This window comes from Mixophyes fleayi, chromosome 4 (genome assembly GCF_038048845.1).
Source record: "Mixophyes fleayi isolate aMixFle1 chromosome 4, aMixFle1.hap1, whole genome shotgun sequence".
Classification (NCBI taxonomy): domain Eukaryota; kingdom Metazoa; phylum Chordata; class Amphibia; order Anura; family Limnodynastidae; genus Mixophyes; species Mixophyes fleayi.
Window position 1 is genome coordinate 324,838,617 of NC_134405.1, and position 17,733 is coordinate 324,856,349.

Here is a 17,733-nt window from a genome sequence, read left to right on the forward strand (position 1 = left end):
GCCGGACACCCAGTTCTCTGAGTTAGATCGCAGACACCCAGTTCTCTGAGTTAGATCGCAGACACCCAGCCCTCTGAGTTAGATCGCAGACACCCAGCCCTCTGAGTTAGATCGCAGACACCCAGCCCTCTGAGTTAGATCGCAGACACCCAGCCCTCTGAGTTAGATTGCAGACACCCAGCCCTCTGAGTTAGATCGCAGACACCCAGTCCTCTGAGTTAGATCGCCTGACACCCAGTCCTCTGAGTTAGATGGCCTGACACCCAGTCCTCTGAGTTAGATCGCCGGACACCCAGTTCTCTGAGTTAGATCGCAGACACCCAGCCCTCTGAGTTAGATCGCAGACACCCAGCCCTCTGAGTTAGATCGCAGACACCCAGCCCTCTGAGTTAGATCGCAGACACCCAGCCCTCTGAGTTAGATCGCAGACACCCAGTCCTCTGAGTTAGATCGCCTGACACCCAGTCCTCTGAGTTAGATGGCCTGACACCCAGTCCTCTGAGTTAGATCGCCGGACACCCAGTTCTCTGAGTTAGATCGCAGACACCCAGTTCTCTGAGTTAGATCGCAGACACCCAGCCCTCTGAGTTAGATCGCAGACACCCAGCCCTCTGAGTTAGATCGCAGACACCCAGCCCTCTGAGTTAGATCGCAGACACCCAGCCCTCTGAGTGAAGTAGCCTAAACTCAGCCATCAGAATCCTACTTACTCCATGCTCTTCTATTATTCTGACTAGACTACTGTTACTTGCTCCAAACTAGTCTCATTTACCCAGAAACCATTGGGCACCGACCCTCATAATTCTGCACTCTAGAAATATAGTAAAATATATTAATAACAAACACAACAAATAGATCACGTACACAATGTTGATGCTTGAATTATTTAATAGAGATTAACGTAAAATTATTCACAGAAAACATATACAATTCTGCTTTTCATTATCCATACAGTGGGTGTGATATCATTTTAATTGGATTCTGAACTGCGTTTATACCATACTTGCCAACTCTCCCGGAATGTCCGGGAGACTCCCGCATTTTGTGAGAGTCTCCCGGACTCCCGGGCGAGTGTGGCAATCTCCCGAATTCTGCCCACTTCACTAGGAAGTGCCCCACTTCCTAGTGAAGTGGGCAGAATTAGATCCCAAACGCCGCGATTCCCGGTGAATCGCGGCGTTTGGCCCCGCCCCCGCTGTCAAATGACGCAATTTGCGTCATGACGTCACAGGGGGCGGGGCCGAAATGACGCGATTTCGGCCACCCCGCCCCTTCACGCCCCCCTCCACTGGCTGGCTCCCGGAAGGGAGCTGAAGAAAGTAGGTAAGTATGGTTTATACTGAGATTATTTATTAATGACTTCCGACTGCAAAATCTGGGTTACAAATTGCAGCAGATAAACCACTCTTTTTGTAAAGTTAGGACAACATGTATTACAGGCTTTGCATTTTTATTAAGTATTATAAAAGAAACAGTTTTCATTTCTTGCCTCTAGACCATTATTTTGTTTTTCAAAACATTTCATGCAGTTAGCATTGCTGCAGCGGTACAAAGGCATTTTCTTGTTAATCCTCTCAAAAGACAACCAAACCTCTTCTTTCTTTTTCTCTGTAAAATAGACAGACCCGAAAACAAAAGATGTATCTTTGACACTTTCAAACAAATAAAATTTGTCTATGATGTTATAATCCACTTCAAGATTGGCACAGGCCTTTGTACATGGAGAGTAGAGAGTGTAGAATATCGCACATCCTGCTTCCGGTTTGGAATCCAGCAGGGAGCTCACTGGTACGGGCCCAGAATCCTCAGAAGTCAGTAGACGTCTTTCTGCATGTCTCCTAATGGTATTTCTCCTGTTCTTTTTGATGTCTTTATATGAAGCCATCACCAGGTTTGTTCCTATATATATCTTAGAATTTGTAACATTGTTACGAATCTCACTGGCTTTTTCTACATCTTGTTTCAGCGCCTTGTCTATGTCATTTCCATTTAGTTCTTTGCATTGGTCTTCAGAAAACTTGACAACATATGCATATTGCTGATCGATTTGTCTGCATTTAGATAAAAACAGAATATATTAAAAGCCTGATATCTGTATGCAGAACTTCGATATGACACCAGTGTCATTGAGCTGAATTTTCAAAACCTACTGCCAATGTCATCCAGTAAGTGAACCAGAATGGTCATTATGATAGGGATCTATAACTTTGGAGGTTGTGAGTGCCTATAACAAGGGGCCATTATTGCGGCAGGCGACATTATGCTTATGATTATACTAGCCGCTTCTTCCTGATCTATCAACCAGCACAATGACAGGTAGAACAACAAAGTGAATTGCATCTCTATTTTGCACGCACCCAACTTGATGATTTGAGACGCTTCACCACACTCCCAATTGGCCAACAGTGATAATCACCAGAGGCTAAACGCTGAACATGACTCTATTCACAATGCTCCATGGAAGATCATGAAATCCTCTTGAATATCTCTCAGTCTGTGTGTGTGTATGTGTGTGTGTGTGTGTGTGTGTGTGTTAGGGAAATTAAATTGTAAGCTCCAATGGGGCAGGGACTGTATAGAGTTTGTATAATCTCCCCGTGTTTGTATGTTCTCCCTGGGTTTCCTCCCACACTTCAAAAACATACTGGTAGGTTAATTGACTGATATCAAATTGACCCTAGTCTGTGTGTGTGTATGTTAGGGAATTTAGACTGTAAGCTCCAATGGAGCAGGGACTGATGTGAGTAAGTTCTCTGTACAGCGCTGCGGAATCAGTGGCGCTATATAAATAGCTGCTGCTGCTGATGATGATGAATACCATATCCTCAGAAGTTGCTTACACCTGCCCACGGGTTACCACTAACCAGTAATGTTATTACAGAGAGGTGTCTCTTTCTTTGATTAGATATATTGTTTAAACTTATTACTGAGATAATTAGTGATGTGATATCTCCTATTGAAGGCTGGAAAGTGTTAGGTTCCCTATCAGGTTGTCTACCAGCAAAGGGGATTTGTATTAATGGCAAAATGTTATCGATTTTAATTACTATACTACCATTTATCCTGACTGTACCCAAATAGTGAGCAATTCAAATATATATAATAGAAAAGTATAATCACTTGCTGAATTATAACATTCTCATAATAATTATATTATATAATATTCCTTATGATGAAAACAAAATCGTTTCCAGTAAAGTGGATGTTTAAAACTACCGAATGAGAAGAAAGTTAGCAAGATTTCAGGCTAATGGTGCAATTTTTGTTAACTATAAAAGTACTCGGGAAAAAAAAGCTGTTTTCAATAAAAATGTTTTAACACATTCAATTCGAGGCCTTTTAACAAAAAAGTCTTATATAGAAGTATCCATATATAGTAAAATGAACGGGATGCCTACTTGGTTATAGTGTTTCTGATGTGGTCAGTAGCCCTTTTAATTTGATCTGGAGTAAGACAGGTTCCCGTCAGCACCGAAGCCCAAAGGAAGAACAGAACAAATACGACAGACCTCTTCTGCACCTGCAAAGATATCAGAAATTAGCTCCACTCTGACGCTTTTCTAAATCCTTATTTATAAATGGTTCACATGTCAAGTTTTTACAGAATGTAAAATGTCAAAAAGAAACCAGAACATTAAGAAAAACTAATGCCAGGGGCGCACGCAGGGGGGGTTTCTGGGTCTCCAGAAACCCCTCGCCTCCGCTGAAAAAGTGCCCTACATAGCGGCACTGTACTGTACTATAAAGCAGCCGCGGCGCTGTCAAAGAAGTGTCCGGTTGCTTCTTTGACAGCGCCGCGGCTGCTGTATAGTACAGTGCTGCCGAAACGAAGCTGCTGCGCATGCGCGTGGCAGCTCTATCGCTTTTTTTTTTTTGGGGTGGAGGGGAAACCCCCCCTTAAAAATCTTCCGTGCACCCCTGAATGGGTAGTGCAGTCAAACAGCCTGGCATCCCCGCTTTCCATATTTAGGCTAAATTGTAACATTGACTTGTGCCCCTCGATATGCTGCGACACATATTGCAATCTAACCCCTCACTCCCATACCAATTAAGCTTGTATCATTCTCCCCTCCATGCCCTATTTTGTGTTTACACCATTTTCCCATTTAATTTAAAATTATACTGGTTCATTAGTAATGTTAACTGGTCATAACCAGGGTGCAGCATGAACACCAAAACTTTGATTGTTATAAAACGATAAAATTAAAACCTAAAATCATTTAAAAAATCCAGAGAACACCCCTTTATGCTTCTTTCCATCAGATTCCAGAATGATAGCAGGACAACTACTGTCCGCCAGGGTCCATGATTAGCCCCCTAGACCAGTATCCATGACGGAGGGGTCGTTAGAAGTGACTGAGTTTGGGGATGTGAGTTTGCTGGGTGGGGGTGGGTGGGTAATGGAGAGAAGGAATGTATTTGTTTAACCCCTTATATGCCTCATAACTATCATTGCATTGTCTAACAATGCATTATTAACTAAGAGGCATATAGATGGGAGTTTATGACTGTAAGCCATTCATAGCTCTCTTGCTTACAAAATGACTTCAAGGTATATATGAATAATCATCATCATCATCTGCTATTTATATAGTGCCAATAATTCTGGAGAGCTGTACAGAGAACTCACTCACATCAGTCCCTGCCCCATTGGGGCTTACAGTCTAAATTCTCTAACACACACACACACACACACACACACACACACAGACTAGGGTCAATTTGATAGCAGCCAATTAACCTACCAGTATGTTTTTGGAGTGTGGGAAGAAACCGGAGCATCCGGAGAAAACCCACGCAGAACATACAAACTCCACACAGATAAGGCCATGGTCGGGAATCGAACTCATGACCCCAATGCTGTGTGGTAGAAGTGCTAATCAGGCCACTGTGCTGCCCAAATAATAAGTTCAACCTGCAATCTCTTCTAGTATGAAGTATTTTTTAAAATTTACTCTCTGGGGGAGCAATGGGGAGGTAGTTGGTGGTTCTTACCAATTTTCTTAAGGTTAAAACAATATTATTATTATTATTATATTATTATTATTTTTAAACCGCCACAGATAATGCAGGGCTGTACATTGAGGGGGGTCGTGACATGACACAAATTACATATAATAACATGAAATAGTAGGTAAAGATGGCCCTGGTCAAATGAGCTTACAATCTAAGAGGAATAGGGAACACATGATAAATAAAGTAGCAGAATAGTATTTGTATTTGCTGGTGGGGAGAGTGCACGGGGTTATTGACCCTGTCTGGCTCATTTAAATATGTATCATTGGTAACCATCCCATTAGACCTCTTCCCGCACTACCAGAAGATAAAGGTGGCTTACGTTTATTTTGGCTAACCTTCAATTAGGGGTCAAATCAACCATTATGTGTGTTTTACGGGATATGAGCAGTGCAAGTGGACTTTCGTCCAACTGCTTATAAGGAAATACCTTGTATATTTGTTTAATGTCCCCCATATTCTAAAATGTATTCACCCCTGTTTAAATGTCCGATCATCGGTATAGTTCTGCATTTGCTGGAATGTTCCTCATGTGTCCATTTCCCAAAACATGTTTAACTACATAGAATGCAATTTTGTTGTGTTTTCACATGACACAGTTCCAATACCAGTATTGTATTTGATCCACAGCAAATCATTTTGTGGTCTATGAACCAACCTTTAAATTAAATTTTGGGCATACAATCAATGCAAACATAATAAAAAGTTAACTTGCTCACATTTGTGCCTGTGTATTAATCTGGATTTTGCTATTGTTCACCAACACTTATTTTATTCAGTTATTTGTCACCCACAATTGTGACTGGCTTGTGTGCATCAAGGATTTGGGACAGGGCACCAGAACTGTCCACCAAGGTGAACCTAGATGTGGCCAGAGGTGCTACAGATGCTATAAAGTGAAGATTATTGCATGTACTAAGTCTCCAGAAAAATGAATACACTTATATACATTGAAGTCCAGATTTAAGGGCTCATTTACACATGGGAACGGGGACTGTACTCACCTCAAACTTTGTACAAATGCCAAAATCAGGTTGAGCACTCATTTGATAAAATACGTTTAGATTAGAGAGCAGGGGGTTAGATGGGGCCTTCAAGCCCCTTGATTACACACAGGTTCTCCCAACTGAAGGCCTTAATAACTAGAATAAAATCTCAATAGAAGAAGATGGAAACCAAAATGATTTCCTAAAGATCATGGGCCTAATTCATTAAGGAGTAAGTTTTCTCCTGGACAAACCATGTTACAATACAAGGGGTGCAAATTAGTTTATTATTTTGCACATAAGTTAAATACTGGCTGTTTTCCATCTAGCACACAAATACTTGGTAGCTTTATTTGCACATTGAAATTTAAAGCTGATCTAGGACATATCCTACCCCAACTATAAATCTGTCCCCACATTTTAAAGTTACCTCTGCCGCCAATGCAACGTGGTTTTGCCCAGGTGCAAAGTTACTCTTTTTTTTTGCTTTACTCTCCTTAATGAATTAGGCCCTTTATGTTAAAGTGGAGCAGGTTTGTTAGAAGATGAAATATCTAATGTAGACAACCCATAATATATTAACTGCCATCCATACAATATGACAAATTAGCAACAGTAAATAAGTAATATAGGGGGAAATCATAGTTCTGCTTTATCAGTGAGGATACAAGAGAAAATAATATTCTTTAAAAATGGGTTTAAGTTTTCATCATAATTGCAGATCTCACAGTGTTATTTATCCAAAATGAAAAACAGATCTCCTGACTGCATCCCAAAGATAACTCAAAACAGAGAATTACTGCCCTGCTTTACGCAGGATATTTTATCTGCACTGTTCTGAAGCTTTGGTGCAATTATTATTATTATTATCACCATTTATTTATATAGCGCCACTGATTCCGCAGTGCTGTACAGAGAACTCATTCACATCAGTCCCTGCCCCATTGGAGCTTACAGTCTAAACTCCCTAACATACACACAGAGACAGACACACAGACTAGGGTCAATTTGTTAACAGCCAATTAACCTACCAGTATGTTTTTGGAGTGTGGGAGGAAAGCGGAGCACCAGGAGAAGACCCATGCAAACACGGGGGAACATACAAACTCCACACATGCCGGCTACGGTTGATTGATAGGCAGGAAGCTTTAATATACTATATAAGGACATGGTTGGAAATCGAACTCACGACCCCAGCGCTGTACAGAGAACTCACTCACATCAGTCCCTGCCCCATTGGAGCTTACAGTCTAAACTCCCTAAAATACACACAGAGACAGACACACAGACTATGGTCAATTTGTTAGCAACCAATTAACCTACCAGTATGTTTTTGGAGTGTGGGAGGAAACCGGAGCACCCGGAGGAAACCCACGCAAACACAGGGAGAACATACAACTCCACACAGATAAGGCCCATGGTCGGGAATTGAACTCATGACCCCAGTGCTGTGAGACAGAAGTGCTAACCACTTAGCAATGCTGGAAAATAAAAAATCCACATTAATCGTTCAGGGCTTAAAATCAGATACATTTAGCCTCAGATGCCTTTAGTCTCGATCATTTAAGGGAATATCTCATAGGTGTTCTCCTTCACAGACACGGAGGAGCAGATACACAGGTCAGAAGATGCCGTCTCCTGGCCTCCTCCTTGTCAGCTGTTGGAGCTCAGTGTGAGGGCACCGGGGGGTCATTCTATATATTGAATGAGTCACTTATTCAGTGTTTTAGTCTCCCCCAAAACATTGGCACCCTAGGCAACCGCCCACGTTTGCTCGATGGTAGTGTCAGCTCTGAAACCCGGCCTGACCCTGCCAGGTGCTGGTTTCTGCTTTTACTAGGTGACTTCCTTGCTCTTGGTTTGCACACAATAGCAGTATCTTGCCCAGGCTTTAAGCACTGGTGCTAAAATCTCTTTTAGGGGCGAGGAGCAATTTTGTGGCCGGACTTTAGTGTGTATACTTGGGCAGTAAAATTGCTGCCTTCTCTAAAACAGGCCTCAAATGTGTAACCGTAAGGGGCAAATTCACGAAAGCTGCAATACATTCTCGCCATTTGTTTATGCCTATTAGATAATCTGGGTTTTGCCATTGTGCACCCATTGTTTTTACTCTGGTATTTTGACAAAGAAATCTTATTTGTTTTTGTGTGTCATAACATGCCTTGATAGAAGGGGAGGGCTCGACTCAGCGGTCTATTAGGAACATTTTAAAGAAAAAAAATGAAGGTGGCCCAGTGACCCGGCCCAAGGTAGCCCATTATGGGACCGGACCGGGGGGCAGATGTCCCCTTGCCTCCCAGACCAGCCTGCCCCTGATTGATTGTATGACAATATTGTGAGCCTAGTTGAAACCAGCAAGTAATGTGCACAGTTATACAGTGTAGTTTCTAATGCTAATTATATCAACTAAGAATGCATACAGTATAGGACTGCTTTGTGGTAAACTAAACATGTATGCGGAATAACATAAAAAGCAGAAAAAAATTAGCCTGGTACTACTACCTCTGCGGCTGAACCAGCTGAAGTCTCACATCTACTCCGAGACCCAATAGATCCTAATATCTCAGAATTGCCCTCTTCCTCTACACAGCAAACTGTCATGAACAGGACACCTTCTCCAACAACCGTCTATATACTGTTTTATGTGTGATTTGTATTTTCTATCATTTGCATTTGTCACCCTGAGTCGGTGGTAGTCACTTTAACGGTGCTGATAAACTGATACACTGACAGCGATTACCACAAACAAAAATAAACGAAATTCATTTGCCCGACTCCTAATAAATGATGACTGTGGGAAAACGAGGTATCAATATCGCCTCAACCTGCCTGCACCTTGTTTCTCACAAACTGCAGACTATAAAAACATATACTTTTTCTAGCCCTCTGGTTCCCCATATTTCTCAGTCATATTTAGGCTTGTATATATTCTATTTTGAAAGTAGTTAAAATGTCTGCCAGCATGTATTGTTATCTTGCAGACTAGTCCATTGTTTCAGTCTAGGCAAAAGAATTATTGTCCACCAGTCCTGTATGAATGTACATCACACCAGGGGGTCTCTTGTCTTAGTTTAGCTGTGAGCTCTATATATGACTACAGAGGACTGCATTGTGTATTTAAATGTAAATGTGTCTGGATTGTGATCTCTCCTGTTTTAACAAACTCTGCTGTATAGCCACAGAAAAATACCTGTCCCTAATTAAATCAGGAGTGGCTCATCTGCTATCCCTTTGTCTGTATATTTACCTGGGAAAAGGTAAACACAGAAAAGGACCACTGGGCTTAAAAGAGAGCTCTAGAGGACAGCAAATTGGCATTCTCTACCAAGTGATAGCTGAAGTCAGGCTGGCGTTGAGATATAGATCTCTGCCCCTGATAGGAAAGGGACAATCGGTCCCTGGAGTACTGCCGTTGCCCTGATCAACCTTTCCAGGTCTTGGGGAGCTGTGTGTCCACCGAAAGCAGAGTGACAATAACTGAAGGCCGCTACCTTTGCTGGTAGCCTTAAAGGAGAGAGGGGGATAATCTTGGATTGATAGACAGCAGTCCCTGAGAGTGACAAGGTACCGGTGAGGTGTTTTCATTATACCCCGTATGTTGTCTGTACCAGACTGTAGTGTTATTTGTTGCAAGTTATTATTTAAATATATTTATTGCTGTTTTCTGCTAGCATTAAGTTAAATAAACGTATTTGTTTTATTTCGGATATTTGCCTGGGTGATTTTGAACCTTGGGTAGGTACCGGGTATGGCAGCTGTGCGGTGCAGAAGGTTACATTAAACCCGGTATCCTCACAATGACTGACCTTAACAATGACAAAACAAGTTCCCGACAGTGTACTAAGAAATCACGATCAGCCTGTTTTGACGTCAATTTAAATTGCGACTTCTAGATCAGTATTTTTAAAGCGGCAATGCCGCTTCTCATCAGAGCTAACTCTTACACTTAGGCTTAGGCTTAGGAATAGGAATAGGGTTAGGCTTAGGGTTAGGAATAAGGTTAGGGTTAGGCTTAGGGTAAGGAATAAGGTTAGGGTTAGGCTTAGGGTTAGGAATAAGGTTAGGGTTAGGCTTAGGGTTAGGAATAAGGTTAGGGTTAGGGACCCGCCATTGCCGTTTTAAAAATACAGGTCGCAATTTAAATTGACGTCAAAACAGGCTGCTGTTATTACCGCTTTTCATCTTACCGCCTGTCGTTTTTTAATCACTTCCGTAAATTCGTACCCCACCCTCCTGAGTGACCAGCGCTGTGGAGTTTGGTGATGCTTTACAAATAAGCGATGATAATGATGACAGCTTATGTGGGGGGGATTAGGATAGTAATAAGGGAACGGCAATAATGAGTGGGGGGGAGAGATAGAGACGATGGGGGGGGTGCTCAATGGGACTGAGAGCACAGATTAACACTCTCATCTCCATTATATAAACGAATGACAGTAAACTATGTATATTATATATTTATATGTAAAACATGAATATGCATCTTTATGACAGACATGCAATCGTTTTATTTTGTTGTGTAGGGATAAAAGGGGCAAAACAAGAAATCCTATCAGAAGTAAATTGTATACATTTATATTTCATTTACATGCATTATTATCCCTACCGCCACTTCTCTTACTGCTTTGGTTGCAAGACCATCATATTCCATTGACTTACAGTTCCATACCGCTGCTTCTAAATGTTCATTCTGATCTCTTATAAGGAGAGTGTGTCTCTAGAGCAGTGGTGGAGAGGAATTGTGAAATGATCTGTGTACTGTTTGGTTCTGCACAGACCAGAAGTATGGTAACGTTTGATTTGATGACAATAAAAAACAGCCAGACTGGATTTAAATCCTTTCAAGTGGATTATTTGACTGTTAATGCCGCTAAAAAGTGCTAAGCTTACCTGGAGAGGAGCTAAGTCTCCACAACTGGTGGAGTAAAGGCTTGCAAGAAAATATCTTCACATATTGGGCCTAATACATTAAAGAAAGTAAAGCAAAAAAAAAATATGTAACTTTGCACCTTGGCAAAACCATGTTGCATTGGAGGGGGAGGTAAATTTAAAATGTGACGGTAGATTTGTAGTTGGGGTAGGACATGTCCTAGATCAACCTTAAATTTCAGTGTAAATATAAAGCTATTGAGTATTTGTGTGCTACATGAAAAAACAGACAGTATTTTCCTTATGTGCAAAATAATAAACTAATTTGCACCCCTTGCATTGTAACATGGTTTTGCCAAGATGCAAAGTTACTCCTTTTTTTTTTGCTGTGCATGCTGGTAACTGTAGTGCCATACCTGTTTGATCAAGTAAGCTGTTTCAGAAAGTCTGGACAGGATTTTGGGAACAGGTCAGTATTACGCTGGTACATGTTTTGGGTAAAAGCAGGGGCAGGCTGGGACGGTCCCATAGTGGACTACCATGAACTGGGTCACTGGGCCACCTGCATTTTTTGCGGGTGGCCCAGTGATTCTGCTGAATTGAATCTTGCCCCCCCGGGCCAACATTTGCCAGCCCTCCCCTGGGTAAAAGCGGCTACAACACTGCCTGCACATCTGATCACATAGAGGTACTGTTGAAGCCAATGCCAATCTGGCACAAGCCAATGCCAATCCGGCACAAGTCAATGCCAATCAGGCACAAGCCAGTGCACATCAGGCACAAACTAATGGTAATTTTCAGGAAGTCTTATGATTAATGGCAGAGAAAATACAAAAGGCTCAAATGCCAGGCTCCACCGAAAGGAGCTAAAACTCCACAATATATATGCACATAAGTCGGCTATAAAGTTACTATATTGAGCGTAATGTATTATGTAAGACAGAGGAGCTGGCAAAATGTTGTAAATTACTCTTAAAAAAAAAAAGCAAGAATAATAGTGGATTTTCACCCATATACAGAGCTACACCCATCTCGAGATCCATCAATATCCACATCAGCAGTATATGCGCATTCATTGAGTATCATCATCATCATCATCATCATTTATTTATAAAGCGCCAGCAAATTCCGTAGCGCTTTACAATTGGGAACAAACATTAATAAGACAATACTGGGTAATACATACATACAGAGAGGTAAGAGAACCCTGCTCGCAAGCTTACAATCTATAGGACAATGGGAGTTTAAAGCACAAGGACATGTGCTACATCATATTGCACAATGGACCAGCTAGAAAGCAAAGGTAAAAGTACTGAGTGGGCTGTGTGTGTAGCAGTGTTGGTCAGAGGGTTGTTGTCTTGTGTTAGCTGTGTAGAGGGTGGTAATAGGGGAGATTAAGATGGTGGTTGAGGAATATAATAAGCTTGTCTGCAGAGGTGAGTTTTCAGAGAACTCTTGAAGGTTTGGAGACTAGAGGAAAGTCTTACTGTGCGAGGGAGGGAATTCCACAAGGTGGGTGCAGCCCGAAAAAGTCCTGTAACCGAGAATGGGAGGATGTGATGAGAGTGGAAGAGAGACGCAGATCTTGTGCAGAACGGAGGTGTCAAGTAGGGAGATATTTTGAGACAAGTGAGGAAATGTATGTCAGTGCAATTTTGTTGATGGCCTTGTATGTTAGTAGAAGAATTTTATATTGGATTCGTTGAAATACAGGCAGCCAATGTAGAGACATACAGAGTGGCTCAGCAGAGGAAGAACGTTTTGCAAGAAAAATCAATCTAGCCGCTGCATGCATAATAGATTGTAGGGGCTCAAGTCTGACTTTGGGAAGACCAGTAAGGAGGGAATTGCAATAGTCGATGCGGGAGATGATGAGTGCATGAATTAATGTTATTGCGGTGTCTTGTGTCAGATATGTGCGTATTCTGGAAATGTTCTTTAGGTGTATGTAATATGATTTAGATATAGAGTTGATGTGGGGAATAAATGACAGTTGTGAATCAAGGATTACACCTAGGCAACGAGCTTGCGGGGTGGGATTTATGGTCATGTTATCAACAGAAATAGAAATGTCAGGCAGGAAGCTTCTGTTTTTGGGTGGGAATATTATTAATTAAAGTTTTTGAAAGATTGAGTTTGAGTTGGCGAGAAGACATCCAAGATGATATGGCAGAAAGACAGTCAGTAACGCGAGACAACACAGATGGTGAAAGATCAGGAGAAGATAGATAGATTTGTGTATCATCCGCATAGAGATGATACTGAAATCCAAAGGAGCTTATTAGTTTTCCAAGAGAAGTGGTGTAGATAGAGAATAGCAGAGGACCTAGGACTGAGCCTTGTGGTACTCCAACTGATAAAGGAAGCGGAGCAGAGGTGGATGCAGAGAAATTAACTGTCACGGGCACTAGGAGTCTTTACCCAGGGATCACCAGGTGGTAGGCTTACCAGAGCAATGTAGATGGTAATAGGGTACTCTGGTAGCTGGGTGATCACGGACCAGGAAGCAGCAGATGATGAGATGCTCAGGAAAGTCTATGACTAGCAGCACTGGCAATATGGAGGCAATAGTACACGAGGAACTGTAGGACAAGGACACGTGAAGGTAGTCAGTGGTCTGCGGTAGCAAGTTGTACCACTGCTATAGTGAGGAGGAATGTCCAACAGAAACGAGGAGGTGATGAGAGTCAGCGGTCTGCGGATAGCAAGTGGTACCGCTGTCTGAGTGAAGGAGTGGAATCCAAGTGGAGGTATCCAGGGAGTCAGTGGTCTGCGATAGCAAGTTGTACCACTGCTATGTGAAAGGATACTGGAACAGGTGATACTGGAAACAGGGATCAGTGGTCTGCTAGCAGCAAGTTGTACCACTGAATATATATGTGAGGAGGTGCACGGGGAGAGACTGCAACACAGGATATACACAGGCACCTTATATACGATCCACAGTAACATGCACAATATATATATAAATGACTGAACAGGTCTGCAAATATAGAAAGTCTCTTGAAGTAGTCCAGCACAAGTTAACACAGTCAATGATGGCAATAGACTCAACGGATAGCAGACTCCAGAGGAGAACCAACACAGTCCAGCAAGATATGCAATACACCAGCACAGTCAATGAGAAGTATGCATACCGTGGTTCAGAAGCAGGCAGTCAGAGAGGAGTGCAGGGATACCTGAGCGGCAGGAGGCCGGCTGGATGAGAAGTCCCAGGATAGCTGAGGCAGCGGTCAGTAGGTGCAGCGCACAGATAAGTAGACCAACAGGGACACGAATCCACAGGAATCAGTAACACGTGGAACTGGACTCAAGCAGGACCCAGGAGAGTGGAGATGATCCAGCAGAGGAGTAGTGATGAGATATAAATCCAATGCTGACAGGAGGGTAGACCTGCGGGACACGTGAAGGCGTGGAGAGCGGATCAGCAGTAGATGGGTGATAGCGCGGTCAGCAGCAGCAGGGCTCTGCCGTACACGGAGGTAACCAGTAGCAACCAATAGATGTCAGTAGCGATGAAACACGGGAGAGCAGAGTAGACCAGGAGCTGTTGATCACGGAGAGTAGCAAATGGCAATGAGAGCAGCAGTCTCGAGGCAACACAGGAGAGCTGAGAAGAGACTGCAGTGCACAGGAGCAGCGGATAGAAATCAGCTAACTTGTCACGATGATGATCACAGGCGAGTTGTAGGCTGGAGGCTGTAGTGCACGGAAGCAGCGGATAGGCATCAGCTAACAATCCCGATGATGAACACAGGCGAGTTGTAGGCTGGAGGCTGTAGTGCAAGGAAGCAGCGGATAGACAACAGCTAACAGTCACGGTAATGAACACAGGCGAGTTGCAGGCTGGAGGCTTGTAGTGCACGGAGGCAGCGGATAGGAATCAGCTCACGGACTTAATGAGGAACAGGTGAGTGGATGTAAAGTAACGGTTGGAGTGCACAGAGGCAGCGGGTAGAAGCCAGCAAACAGTCACAGTGAAATATAATAGCGTGATGTGGATTAGAGGACTGTAGTGCACGGAGGCAGCGGATAGGAATCGGCAAACAGTCACAATGATAAGTAATAGCGTTGAAGTGGTTTGGAAGACTGTAGTGCACGGAGGCAGCGGATAGGAATCAGCTAACAGTCACGATGATACAGTTGATGGTAGAAGTGGTATGGGAACCACAGTAGAAGAAGTGGTTTGGAAACCACAGAGGTAGAAGTGGTTTGGAAACCACAGGAATCAGCAGCGCTGACAACACGAGGAATACAGGAACACCTTCAGAGACTCATAGGAAATGAGACTCCAAGATCAGGCAACGTGGTGTTGACCACAGGTGCTTAATATAGGGAGTGTTGCCTGATCTGCCAATTGAGTTAAAGGGACATACACAGAAGTATAGGAAAGGGCTGCGCATGCGCAGACCCTCAGGATGGAGGACGGCCACGGTTCCTAAATGTCCGGGAAGAGGCACTCACGGTACGGTGAGTGACATTAACACTGAAAGAGCGATTAGATAGGTAGGATGAGAACCAGGATAGGACAGTGCCTTCAAGACCTAGGGATTGTAGCGTTTGTATGAGGAGAGTGTGGTCAACAGTGTCAAATTCAGCAGAGAGATCTAGTATTTGCACCTGTCCGGTTTGAAGTGCAAAACCTACTCCTCTTATCAGGCATACATGTGTATTTCCGCAGGTCTGCATGAGTTGCATTTGCTCAAACACACCTTTACTGTACTAAGTACATCCCTTCCCTGCCCTATCCCATGTCTCCAGGCGGAGGCGGGTGTAAGTGACAGAATTGCCCAATTGTGCATAGACACGTATGTTTGCACCCACTATCTGGGTATGTGCAGAGCGATTTCACGCAACCACCCCCACTCTGCAACAGCCCCAGAATCTCCTGGGAGTTCTAACGATTGGTTTATTGCTTCAGTGTTTGACCTTTTTGATCTTACATTAAACATTCCGGAATTTAGAGTGTGACTACTAATGTATCAGTACTTATATTTGCACATCATTGTCTTAATCTCAAGGGGCCTTATTTAGAGATGTGATGAGTCCAGATCCATCTATGTGTCCAGCAACTATTTGCAAAAGTCTTGTCATGTTGGTGTGCGTTGACGTGGTATCTCACCACCTCTTTAGAGTTGAAGAGAGGAGTGTGTTAAACAATTTGCTTTTTAAAACAGCACAATGGATTTCACAATGCAATGGAAAGTGATACACATAAATTTATCACTCTACTCGGCTTGCGATCAATTTATTAACGCTTATAGATTTGACATAGATAAGATGGTGAAAGGCAAACTTAAAGGTGAGAGAGGGGATTTTTTTTTTCTTAATTGACATTACTATAAAAGTAAGTCTCATATTCACCCCAAAACACCACACACATTCATGGAATTGCATTTATTGTAAAATGCGTAAGAAACACAATTACTTTTAAGGTACGGGCATGAACATTACATACACTATTTCAGTTCACTTTTGGTATTTAGAGTCACTATATCATACATTATAATCCCTTGTGTGCACCAATATATGACATCTAGGTGGAAAAGTGCAGAGATTTCTCGGTATGCAGTTATAAGGTATGTTTAAGGAGAAGGGAAAGATTTTACAGTACGCAGACCAGACAGAGCTCAGAGGGGCATTTCAAAGTGTCTCCGCTCACTAGATCATGTGCCATGTGACTGTGGTTTCCATGGTAGTCTATAACACTGTGCAGAATTATAAACCAATTATAGCATACTGAAGTAACAACCTAAGGGAAAATGGTAAATACCAAGGGCTAGATTTACTAAGCTGCGGGTTTGAAAAAGTGGGAATGTTGCCTATAGCAACCAATCAGATTCTAGCTGTCATTTTGTAGAAGGTAGTAAATAAATGAAGCTAGAATCTGATTGGTTGCTATAGGCAACATCCCCACTTTTTCAAACCCGCAGCTTAGTAAATCTAGCCCCAAGATTCTTCCTATAGCCTTCCACAGTGATTTGTGTTAAAAAAAAAAAAGCACACACATTTTTAACATGGAATTGCTGCTTTAAGTATATGGAATAATCAGACATGTTTCTATTTGCTATTGTGACCTCTGTTAAAAAATATGTACATCATTTTCTATTTATTGCTTAATGTGTATGTTATGACAGATAAACTTCTAGAATGTAAAGTATAGGCTCTTTGGGGCATATTCAATTGACGGTGGGATCACCTAAAATCCTGCGCTCCAAAAATATTACCATTAATACGGTAATCCTGCGAGTAAAAACCGTTAATACGGTAATTTACTCGCTGGATTTCAGCACGCAGCTCTGGGAGCTACAAGCTGAAATCCAGCGAGATATTACCGTATTAACGGTAATATTTTTGGAGCGCGGGATTTTCGGCGAATATGAATATGCCCCTTTGTTTTAGAAATAATCGTTTAACAGCTCTGCAAATTATACCTCGTTAGTATTATATAACAAAAGCTGTATTAGTATTTATAAGAAGACTTACCTGAGATGTCATTATAAAAAATATTGAACCTGATCCTGACAACAATAAGTTCTTACTGAAATGAATGTTCTGCAGTCTGAGTGAGACTTTATATACACAATACAGTACCGATGATATTCTGCAGTATTGACAGACCTGGTTTACTCGGTACAATAAATATCCAAGATAAATATCACTAAGATAAATATTAACTTGATTTTGCAGTTTCCTGGTAAAATGTAAAACAACAGAAATAAAAGGGACCAGGTTTACTAAAGGGAGGTTTGATGAAGACGCAAGTTTTCTGTGGTTTTTTTGGCAGTTTTAAACCACCGGATTTACTGAAGGCCGAACCGCAGGTTAAGAGACTGGGAAACCACAGATTTACAAACCACCA

At 42.3% G+C, this 17,733-nt stretch overlaps 1 protein-coding gene across 1 annotated transcript; it reads right to left on the minus strand.

The window, feature by feature from the left end:
• Window positions 1–1,433: 1,433 nt before the first annotated feature.
• LOC142153022 (uncharacterized) lies at window positions 1,434–17,449 on the minus strand. The gene is made up of 3 exons (XM_075210241.1): window positions 17,358–17,449; window positions 3,399–3,520; window positions 1,434–2,051 (listed from the first exon to the last, which is right to left on the minus strand). Exons 1-3 carry the CDS (start codon window positions 17,367–17,369, stop codon window positions 1,454–1,456), a joined length of 732 nt encoding a protein of 243 aa, XP_075066342.1. The 5' UTR covers window positions 17,370–17,449; the 3' UTR covers window positions 1,434–1,453.
• Window positions 17,450–17,733: the final 284 nt, after the last annotated feature.